This window comes from Bubalus kerabau, chromosome 1 (assembly GCF_029407905.1).
Source record: "Bubalus kerabau isolate K-KA32 ecotype Philippines breed swamp buffalo chromosome 1, PCC_UOA_SB_1v2, whole genome shotgun sequence".
Classification (NCBI taxonomy): Eukaryota; Metazoa; Chordata; class Mammalia; order Artiodactyla; family Bovidae; genus Bubalus; species Bubalus kerabau.
In genome coordinates this window covers 55531866-55543615 of record NC_073624.1, presented here as the reverse complement: position 1 = coordinate 55543615, position 11750 = coordinate 55531866, and the positions used below count along the sequence as shown (strand labels likewise).

General features: G+C 40.6%; 1 protein-coding gene across 1 annotated transcript in view; it reads right to left on the bottom strand.

Moving 5' to 3' along the window:
* Positions 1 to 10959: 10959 nt before the first annotated feature.
* PAH (phenylalanine hydroxylase) overlaps positions 10960 to 11750 on the bottom strand; it is an 89165-nt gene continuing 88374 nt past the window's right edge. Inside the window, exon 13 of the mRNA XM_055566200.1 lies at positions 10960 to 11523. Within this exon, the coding sequence (XP_055422175.1) occupies positions 11480 to 11523 (44 nt within the window). The 3' untranslated portion in view covers positions 10960 to 11479. The remainder of the gene's footprint in view (positions 11524 to 11750) is intronic.

The following is an 11750-nucleotide window of genomic DNA, read 5'->3' as shown; positions in this document are numbered from 1 at the left end:
GGTTCCTTAATCAATTCCCATTTGTCTAGCTCCATTCTTCATGGTTATGCTGGATATTTTTATCCAGAAAAAAAAAAAAATCCAAGTTGCTTCTAACTGATTTCCATTGCCCCTTGATTAGCATTTTGTAGGTAGGGTAGTTGATAATTGATGCTGACACTTAGCACTCTCCTAAACTCTTTAAAGGGTTTATCTTAATAAATCTACGAGGTATTTACTATTATATTCCCAACTTACTGATGAGGGAACAGAAACACAAGTGGTAATAATTTGTTAGAGGCCATATATTCAGTGAATGGGAAAACCCAAGGTTCAATCTGACTTCAGTGCCCTTGGTTAATCACTATGTTCTGCTGTCTTCTTAGTCCGCAAGATTTACAAGAACAAAGTTTTGAGTAGATGTAGCACTCGGCAATTCCAGGAACTACCTTTAAAAGGAGACAAAGTTAGCAAGCATAGCCAATCCAAGGAAATGGCATCTCCACTCAGTTTTCATTCAGAAAGTATAAACAGAAAAATTTAATGATAAGCCTCTGGGTGAACATGCATATTTTCGAGCTCTTGTTTTAAGTCATCAACAGACAGGCTGACACTGGACTTAGAAATGTCATATTCATGTAAATTTCCAGCTGGGACAAAGCTCCTTTAGCCTTGGGCATAAATTTTGATTCTAGACAGAGGATTTTTGTTTCCAAGGACTAAAAGGGAGAGATGTATCAGTAATTGACATCTTTGTGTGCTTGTTTCTTTCTCATTTCAGTGGTATTTGTTTATTACAAAAAATACTGAAATAATGAGAATAAAAACAACAGAAAAAAAATTGAAATTGTCTTTAATCACATCATTTTTTTTCTTTTCTTAAAACCACTATATAAGGTAAAGAACGAGAGCAGTCTCTGACCCCTATCCCAGTCTCTGTAATAACTCTAACCACTGGCAACATTCTGGTGCTCGAAAGTCTTTTCCCTCTGTGAGTATAAAAAATATACCTGTAGACTAAATACAGGCATACACACTACTGGCAGCTTTTTATTTTAATTAAAACATGATCATGCTTTTATTTTTTTCATTTAACCACACCTCCTAGGATTCCCTGATAGTTTTTACAGATTCACCTCATTTTCTTTTGAGGTGCCCCCCCAACAATCTTCCTTAAGAAGAATATTCTCCTTTTTATGATTACAAGAAAAAAAAAAAAAAAAGACTTGTAAGCACCAGAGTGTCACCAGTGGTTAGGGTTACTACTGAGGCTGGGATAGAGGTCAGAGACTGCTTTCGTTCTTTAGCTTATATACTGGTTTTAAGAAAACAAACAAACAAAAAGAATGTGATTAACTTTCTTAACCCACTCCAGTATTCTTGCCTGGGAAATTCCATGGACAGAGGAAACTGGCGGGGTACAGTCCATGGGTCACAAGACTCCGACATGATGGAGTGACTAAACCACCACCCCCACCAATACAATATTCTAGTATATAGGTTATAATTTGTCTAAACAATCTCTTATTGTTGGACATTTGGCTTACTTCAAAATATTTGTTGATACAAAAAGTGCTATAGAAATCAAGCTGACATACTTTTTTACACTGCCCAATTCATCTTTTTAGTGCATTTAGCACTTGCCTGAAGGTGTCAGGTGGTTGGAATGCCCTCCAACCCCCAACCACCCAGATAAAACATAACTGAATATTTACTTTTCAGAGTCCCAGACCCCCTTCCACAAATAATTCCTGCTTCTGATTCTAGTTGAGATACCCACAACTAATAGTAGCAATAATTTAAATTATAAATCCCCAAAGGCAATATTGTGTGTCTGCATCCCCATTCTGATACCAGGGGCATCTTCCCTCCCCCCTCCTCCGTCGTTTCTCCCCGCCCCCTCAACCTTGTCATAGGTCCAGCCTTCAACCCCGACTTGTCTCCTGGGTCAGCCCTGAGCCCTTTGGGGATTCACAGAGACCAAAACCTTAGAAGATGCTGCTCAGTCGGATTGAAATATGCCTCTTGTGCTTTCTGCCACACACTCACCTACCACACACACACAAAGCAAGCTCCGGCTCCTTAACAAAGACGGTATCTGTGGAAAGCTTCCTTGGTCTTGGATGGAGAAGAAGACTTTGCTCCTTGAGCTCTGCCTCTACACTTAGAATGGAAGCCAGCAAAGAAGACCAATCTGAAGCAGAAGGATCTCAAATTCCCTCCCTATCTTCCTACAAAAAGCAAGGACCTCCAGACCTCAACCCCCAGCCGGGCCCTGGTAACCCGACCTTCCTCTCAGCTCTTTCTACAGGACCTGGGGATGGTGAAATCTGGAAAGAGAGGAGGGAGGGAATGTGGAGACCACCCAGTGATTGGTGAAATGGGGACACTGAGATGCAAGACTAATATGGAGAGAATTCCACATCTAGCCACCCCTCCCCACAAAGAGCCACATTTCCAGGGGCTACAGACTGGAAGTGGAGGGGGAAATAGGGAGATTGAACTTACCGTCCTGGGAAATCTCAGCTCCACTGTGCAGGGACGCTTCTAACATATCTCTCTCTCTTCCCTCCCCTGGAAGCCCCTGGAGGGCTTGGGCTGTCTTTGACAAACCAGCCGCCCTCCGCGGAGAAAAGCAAGATCACCTCCGCCCTGACGTCTCCTGGGTCCCGTGGCCGCCTTCTCCTCCTCTGTCATCTCCCTGGGTGATGCCTCTCGGGTGCGGAAACTGAACTTCCTGCGCTGCAGACTTGGGTACTCAGCAGGACGCCCCTTTCTTGGCCCTCTGGCTCGGACTTTTCCTAGGGCTCTTAGCTCAAGGCCTGACTCCAGGCTCCCAGAAGTCGCGGGGGTGGGTGGGGAGGGAGCAGAGCAAGAGGAAGTCGATTCGGACAGCCACAGTCCTGGTCCTCCCTGGTGAAACTGGAGACTGCTCAGGGCTGGAAGGACAGAAGGACCTAGGGATGGCAGCTATCCATGGTCCTGGCCGACATCAAAGCGTGGATGTTTAAGGCCAACAGCAGCCCGCCCCTATTACAGTAAAACGGGTAAAGCAGTAAAACGGAGCTATGGTATTGGAATTGGTTTTAATTAACCCAGTTGCAGGCAGGCTAATTAAAGTCTGAGTGCCGCGTTTCCGCACCTTCCCAACCATGTGCCAATTGTCAGGGTGAATCTGAAAGTCTTTCCACTTCCTGCTAGTACTATCTCCCCTTGTGAATTAAAAAGATGTTGATGCCTCCCAGTCTCTTAGCTTGCCTCCTCCGATTCCTCCTCCAGCACCATTCCCAGTTCAGGCAGAAAAGCCACATGGCCCTTTCCTGCTTTACTCGCAATCCCCAAGCCCCTGAAACTGGTCCTGAAAGTTTCAGGGTGGAATGAATTTGGGATTGGCTTAAAATTCACTGCCCTGGCCTGTAAGTCCAGGGGATGAAGCTTTAATTTTGTCAAATAAAAACCGGATCTTTGGGTCAGTGAGGTCTGAACCCCTTAAAATGACATATATACACTGCTGCTGCTGCTAAGTCACTTTAGTCGTGTCCGACTCTGCGCGACCCCATAGACGGCAGCCCACCAGGCTCCCCTGTCCCTGGGATTCTCCAGGCAAGAACACTGGAGTGGGTTGCCATAAGTATAAAATAGATAGCTAGTGGGAAGCTGCTATGTAGCAATGAGAGTTCAGTTCGATGCTCTGTGATGACCTAAAGGGGTGGGAGGGGAGGCTCAAGAGGGAGGGGATATATATATATACACACACACACATACAGCTGATTCGTGTTGTTATACAGCAGAAACTAATGCAACATTGTAAAGCAATTATACTCCAATTAAAAAAGTAAAAGTGGAGCTTGTGTTTTGGTTCCATCTGAGCAGAGTCTGAGCTAGGACTGAAGCATGGAAAGTGATATCTTTCAGCTCAGTGAGCTCCTGAGAGGGAAGAGAAAAGGAGGTCAGGAAATGGGATGGTACAGAGGTGGAAACATACCAGCTAAACCAACACCCCAGTGGAGGGCTCATGGAGGCAGGCACTGCCTAACTGCCCTCCCAGTAATCTTTTTAATGAGCCTGGTCCAGGGCTGAGCAGGAAGTAGACAGCCAAATAAGTTACTTGTTGAATTAAACCCAGAAAGTGCAATAAATTTTGTGTTTTTAAGCTTTGTATACTGGTATACTGGTTGGGTCTCTCTTCTCTCTATCAAAGTATATAGCTGATGACAAATTTTGGAGGCATTTATTCTATAATCCTTTTATAAGGATACCTTCTTATAACATCCACATCTTTGAGGGACTCATTCTATTCTGCAAGAATTGTTATTTCCATCTGGTCTTCTACGTTGGCTGCTCCTTGGGTTGACTTTGGAGCAAAATGTTCAGAGGGGGAAATGGCTTGATCATAGTACCAGCTACTTTTATTTTTTTTTAAAGTGATCTCTACTTCCTGCCCCTGGAAAGATAAAAAGCCTGCCCAAGGTGACCTTAAACTGGGCAGCAGAGTGAAGCTAAATTCTCTTGTGTTGGTTCTGCAGTAAAACAACATATCGAGAGAATGATGATTTCAATTCAATTTTGTTTATGTTAACGATCTTGTAAAATGAGCACAACAAGATATTCCTAGCAGAAGGAAGTGTCATTAGTAGAAGAGTGAATGCTGGCTTTTGGAGGTTATGGTTTTAAACAGTGCTGGTAATGCCATAGCTCCAGAAGGAAAAAGAAAACAGGCAATGATGTGGGAATTGCAGAAATGGGATTAAAGGAGTGAAAGTCTATTGCTTTGAACTTCAAACAAGAAACTTCCATTTCAATCTGCAAAGTTATCTTTTACAAGATAGAGCTTTAGCTTTGAGTTGATGTACATTTCTTTATTTTATACCTCACAACTTTTATGTATATGTGTACATAAATTTGGACTGTGTTGAAAGATTTATATTCTGATTTAGTCAAACTCCTTTCTCAAGTGTAAACAATATAGTCTTTATGTAGGGCACTTCCACAATTATCCATCTCTTTGGAAAAAAATGGGCCAATTGGGATCTTGTTATTTGACTAAAACAACCACAATAATAATAATAACCAAATTTCATGGGAGTTCATTTGTGCTTTATGTCAGCATAATAATCTGGGGGAAATTGAGGGCAAACAGAGAAGGGGATGGCAGAGGATGAGATGATTAGCTAGCATCATTGACTCAATGGATGTGAATTTGAGCAAACTCCAGGAGATAGTGAAGGAGAAGGGAGCCTAGAGTGCTGCAGTCCATGGGGTCACAAACAGTCAACTTAGAGACTGAACAATAGCAATAAATAAACATTTAAAATTGTTAGAATGTTACTAAAAATGATTGAGAGGTGTTTATACACACATAATATGTTATTTGATTTATGTGGCAATCTTATAAGGTGAGCATACCTCTTCCCCATTTTACAGAGGAGGAAACTGTAACTCAGGGAGATTAAGAGTCTGTCAAAGTAGGTTCAACCTGATGGAAAAACTGGCATTTGAATCAGGGTCACCAGAGCAGTGCTACTGAAAGATGCTATGTCTTCCGATCTCAAATGTGGGTGTGTACCGTTAACAAAAATATAATACCTGACTTTCATCTGTATAATGCATTGTTACCAAGGGGACCATGACCCACTGGTCCATCCTGCCTTGCCTTTACCCAGTCAAAATTTATTCAGCCTGTAGTGAGCAAGACAGTTTGCCGCTTCATCTGTGTACTTACTCCTTTACTTTTCCCCCCCTTCTCCTTACTTTTGCTTAGTGAAATGATAGCCTTAAGGTTTTCCATCCTCTTCCAGGTCATGGCACCCCACTCCAGTACTCTTGCCTGGAAAATCCCATGGATGGAGGAGCCTGGAAGGCTGCAGTCCCTGAGGTCGCTGAGGGTCGGACACGACTGAGCGACTTCAATTTCACTTTCACTTTCATGCATTGGAGAAGGAAATGGCAACCCACTCCAGTTCTTGCCTGGAGAATCCCAGGGACGGGAGAGCCTTGTGGGCTGCCGTCGATGGGGTCACACAGAGTCGGACACGACTCAAGTGACTTAGCAGCAGCAGCAGCAGCCAGGTCAGTGATTCCCCGTGCTGGGAGTGGGTGCTGTCCGCGGTGCTGAGACACTCACCTTTGGGAGGCTTAGATAAGTAGGGTCCTTTCCCTTCACTTACACCTTCTTCCCAGGTGGCGCTAGTGGTAAAGATCCTGCCTGCCAATGCAGAAGACAAAAGAGACTAGAGTTCAATCCCTGGGTCAGGAAAATCCCCTGGAGGAGGAAATGGCAAACTGCTCCAGTATTCTTGCCTGGAAAATTCCAAGGACAGAGGAGCCTGGTGGGCTACATTCCATAGGATTGCAGAATCAGAGACAACTGAGTGACTTAGCATGCACTCTTCCACTCCAACCTCAGGCACATTTTCTCTTATCTGGCACTTCATGTTCATAACACCACCATTCTGTAACCTGCTGTTTTGTAATCCCAGACTTCCCTGTGCACTGGGAAATTATTTTCTCCCCCAAATGACACTCTTACAGGAGCCTCTTGTCTCCCTCCCTTTCCAAAGGACATTCTGAGGATGGGAAGTTTGGGAAAGGTTCAGCTTCCTCATTTGGAAATTTGATTTTTTGTTAGGCCAAAGAAATGGAACTTAGCAGTCTCCACGGCTTTAGTGCTGGTGGGCGCAAGGAGTATTTGGATGCTAGAGACAATTGAAAGCCTTACTGAGCCAACAGTTATCCTTTGCAAGTACTGCTGTTGTTCCAAGCTGATTCTCTCCTTCTGGGTGGTGTCAATGGCTGGAGGCTCTCAAAAAAATGCTTTAAAACATGCTCCCCCCACCCCCAAGTATGTCCTATGTGCCTTTATCTGTAGAGACCTTAACTCAGCCCCCAACTCATCTTTTGTAAAGACTCTTAGAGGTCAAAGGAATGGGGTGTGTGTGTGTGTGTATGATAGGATGAATTTCTTTTCAAAGAAACCCAAGGGCCACATTTGGAAGAGAGCCATAAGGGAAAAACTGAAAACAAAGGAATGTACATTCCTTATCATTTCTTTCTAAGTCTAAACTCTATTCTCCCCTGACAACTCACAAGGAACAATGACAGTAAGCCCTTAGCCAACACTCTCTCCATCTGAAAGGTGATTGCAGAAAAAGACAGGATGCAGCTGACATTTTTTGAAAACCTGTAGGAATAAAGAAGCCTCAGAGAAGACTTAAGTTTATTTCTTCTTTAATAGATAGTCTTTAATTTGCTTCTGGGAAGAATAAACTATAGACATCCAAAGCATGTACTAATTTTAATAACCCCAATGAAAGAAACTGATTTTGGGGCATCACCTCTCTCCTAAGAATGATCTGAGAAAAAATACACACTGCAGTTCATGTGAATCACCATTCACGTTTTACCCATTTAGACAGACCTGAAAACAAGCAGGTATTATTCTTCTTGCAGTTTCATCTCCTTTTGGGTCCATCTCTCAGTGAGGTACATTTTGTCTCTTTATTTTTCATAGGTGTTCTATTACTCAGAGATTGTTGTCATAAATGAAACAGTGTGCAAGACACATACAAAACAAATATTGTTAAAGAGTAACCCTGAATAATGATAAACAACGTAATAGATGAGTTGTATAGACCCTGGAGAGCTAGAATCAATTTTCTCTGCAATTGCTTCTCATTCTGAACTTATTCTTTTAAAATAATTGTGCTTACTACAGGTGAAAAGGTAAACTGTGCCTTGAAGCTAGCAAAGTTAAAAGTAAGACTATAAATGAGGTAAAAATTCAAGGCACAGAAGCTACTAGTTTCATTTCTAACATGTATCAAATCTACTATGGCTTATAGTTTTTGAAACTGAATGGGAAAGCTATTAAAAGGCAGTGATCATGTGTGTGTATGTGTGTGTGTGCAGACTTCATTGAGAAGCGAAAGTTTTGATCACGTTTTTTTCCTTCTTATTTTGAACAGTCCATATTTTACTAAGCTTTCTTATTTTGTCTCCTGTGATTTTTTGCAATCTTTAGACAAGTCACTTATTGCTTTCTGACCACTTCAGCCCCACTGTGGATAACTCTCAAGTTTCACCAATGCATTTTTGTCCCCTTTATTAATTGACATTTATTAAGACCTTCCAAGGTCTTCCCTGGTGGCGCAGACAGTAAAGAATCCATCTACTAAGCAGGAGACGCAGGTTCAGTCGCTGGGTGGGGAAGATCCCCTGCAGAAGGAAATGGCAAACCATTCCAGTATTCTTGCCTGGGAAATCTCATGGACAAAGGAGCTGGGCAGGCTACAGTACAGGGGGTTGCAAAAGAGTTGGACATGACTTAGCAACTAAGCAACAACAAGCATTTCTAAATGTCAGTTGTTGAAGCAGTGTAAGATACAAACTACCTAGCCATAACCTAGCTTAAACAGGAGATAATATTTTTCTTTTAAAAAGTCATAGCCTAGAATAATATTTTCAATAGATTTTAAAAGGGAAAATCACAAGTTTAAAAGGGAAAATCACAAATCACAAAAATTTGTTCTCAAATTTTTCTTGCAAAATAGTTTATTTGTGAGAGACAATCTCACTACACTCCTTGTGATTAAACTCAGAAAAAGTTTTAAAGATTAAAGAGTATTGCGCATCTACCATGTGTAACATGCCAAGGCTTTCCAGTGGTGGAAAAGATAATAAAGGTTCTTGACTTCATGAAGATGATATTTTAGTGGTAGATTCTCTGAAGCACAACTAAATGATATAACTTAGAAATTTAGAATTAAAATTTAGTTTCCTCCTTTCAGAAATTTACTGAACACTAATACTACACAGTTTTAATATTCTTCCATATATTTATTTTTTTGGACATAGCAAGATTAGCTGTCAGTAAAACATTACTATTGTTTCCTTAAAAACTGTTTACTGTGTATTGAACAAATAATAATACTAACACATGGAAATATACTGAATCCAATTGCTGTACCTTTTATATCCAGATGAAAAAAGCTAAGTACTGAGTAACACATGAAAATTTCAGAGACTAGCTTCCATCCAATACATAATTTCTTCCTGCCTAAGCTTTCACTTAGAACACACTAAATTACCTTCAGTAGGACTAAAAATCACTATAAAATAAAATAGCCAGTATAAAATACTTTATAATATTTCAGTACCAAAATCAAGAAATGTTCTAACTTACATTTAATGTGAAGTAAAGAAACAGCTTGGAGAAGGAAAAGGCAACCCACTCCAGTATTCTTGCCTGGAAAATCCCATGAACAGAGTAACCTGCGCTACAGTCCTTGGGGTTGCAAACAGCTGGACACAACTTAGCAACTGAGCAGAGCAAAAAAATAGTTATCAAAATAGTTCCTTTGTAGGGTATTTGAACCCTAGATGAACACCAGAGAAAAAGTCCACTTCCAGTTTTAGAATCATAGCTTGTCAATGAGTTCTTCAAAGGCATGAGGAAATAGAGAAAAGAAAATCCCCCTTTCAAAGCAATGAAACCGCAGACACATTCAGACCAAATTGTTCTTTCCACCCATCTGGCATACTTGGGCGGGTATTATTACACCCATTAATAGATTAGTGACAGCTGTTTAAAGACACATGTTAGCATTTGAATTATATTTCAAGGCTGGAAGGGATCTTGATTCATCCAGTTTAACTCCTCATTGTCAGAGTAAAACCAACGTCCAAAGAGGAGAAGTGACTCATGCAAGATGACATCATTAGCAAGTGGCAGAACTGACCACCAGAAATCAGGGCTTCTCAAACTTGAGGTAGCTTGGCTGGGTGTAAGAGAATACACTGTAGTGCTTAAAAACACAGGTCTCTGTGTCCCATCCCCAGATATTTTATTTGGGTAAAGACCCCAACACTGGGAAAAAGTGAGGGAAGGAGAAGAAGGCGGGGGCAGAGGATGAGATAGTTGAATGGTATCACTGACTCTCAATGGACATGAGTTTGAGCAAACTCAGGGAGACTGTGAAGGAGAGGGTAGCCTGGCATCCTTCAGTCCATGGGGTTGCAAAGAGTCAGATGTGACTGAACAACAACAAGGCTCGGATTGTGCCTAGGATTTACTGTTGATAATGATACAACTGGTTTGAGAATCACACTTGCAGAAGTATAAAAATCATTGACGATTTAACTATTTTCATGATAAAATGATAGAGTGGTGTGAGAATTTCAAACCAAAGCTTTTAAGACATTGCTTTTTTCCCCCACTGTTTCTTATATTTGTGTAGTCACATAAAATGCACAACCAACAAAAGTCAAATCTGTCAACTGCCCAGACTTGACTTAGATTATCACAATGATCCCCTGCAACGGATGGGAAATCTGAAACTCTGATCATTTTTTCACATTATAAGTTTATCCAGCTAATATATTTCTAAGGCAATGAGAGGATTATTTCATTCCAAGAAACTACAAAATTGAGAAACCACTAAAGTTTTTCTTAATGAATTTAAAATTCTCAAATTTGTTGAAGATTTGCTGTTTAATAATGTATTAATTCAATGAATATTTACTGAAAATCTACCAGCTGGGATTTTAATTAACATCTATTGCATCTTAAAGGGGCTTCTTGGGTAATGCTAGTGGTAAAGAACCCACCTGCCAATGGAGGAAACTTAAGAGACTTGGATTCTATCCCTGGGTTAGGAAGATCCCCTGGAGGAAGAAATGGCAACCCACTCCAGTTTTCTTGCCTGAAGAAACCCATGAACAGAGGAACCTGGTGGGCTACAGTCCATGGGGTTGCAAAAAGTCAGACATGACTGAAGTGACTTAGCATGTATGCATTGCATCTTAAATGTCTTCAAAATGTCTCCCCAAACAGACTTGACAATTGATTGATTGGAAAATGATACTGCAAGTTGAATCAGATGGAAAGTTCTACCACCTTCCATACCAGTGTTTATGATGATAATAAAACATACAGAAATATTTTGATATTACATTATGAATTTTAATATTGGTATTGATTTTAATAGGCTTCTGAATTAAAGAAAATCTACATAGGCAAAATAACAAAGCAGTAAGTAGAATCATAGTTCCCTGAAACAGAAAAAGACTTTTGTAGGTTAAAATTTATATTAAATCCAGAAATTCAATTCTGATAGGCTTGTGTTTCACAGTGAGGGATATATCCCTTTAGGAATTCTCTACAGCAAATGAAAGTATTTAGGAAGGTTGAATAAAACAGGTCCCAAGTTTTCATTAACTTTGATGAAATGTGACAGGTTATTGATTTTTAATTCAATTCAGAGTATGAGATTATCATCTCTAAATCATAGATGATCCCAAAAGATCTACCATTATGCTTTTGGGTATTATTAATATGCTGTCATTTCGTATGATTTTATTTGTTGACCCGCCAACTTGCTCTCGAAAGGATTTAAGGCTGTCATTTTGAATTAAGACTTGTTTTTTACACTTTTTAAGATGAAATAAAAGAAGTAGGTGGATTTCCATTGAGAGATTCTCAGTTTAGGTTCTGTCCGTGACTTCACTTTAATTTCTGGAGGGCACTGCAAAGGATCTCAACTTCACCTACAAAGAAAAACAAAGGAGCCACTTATACTGTAAACAAACACCCTTCAAGTATCTGCAGCATGTAAAAGGCTAGGGAATCAGTGGGGTGTGTGGATACACTAGGTACTACCCCAACCTTCAAGGAGCTGACAGCTTAGTTAGGGTGATAAAATCCGAGCCATTACAGATGATTCCAAGTTGTAGGAAGTGCTAAAGAGCTATTAATGTAATTAAGCTTCCTCTTT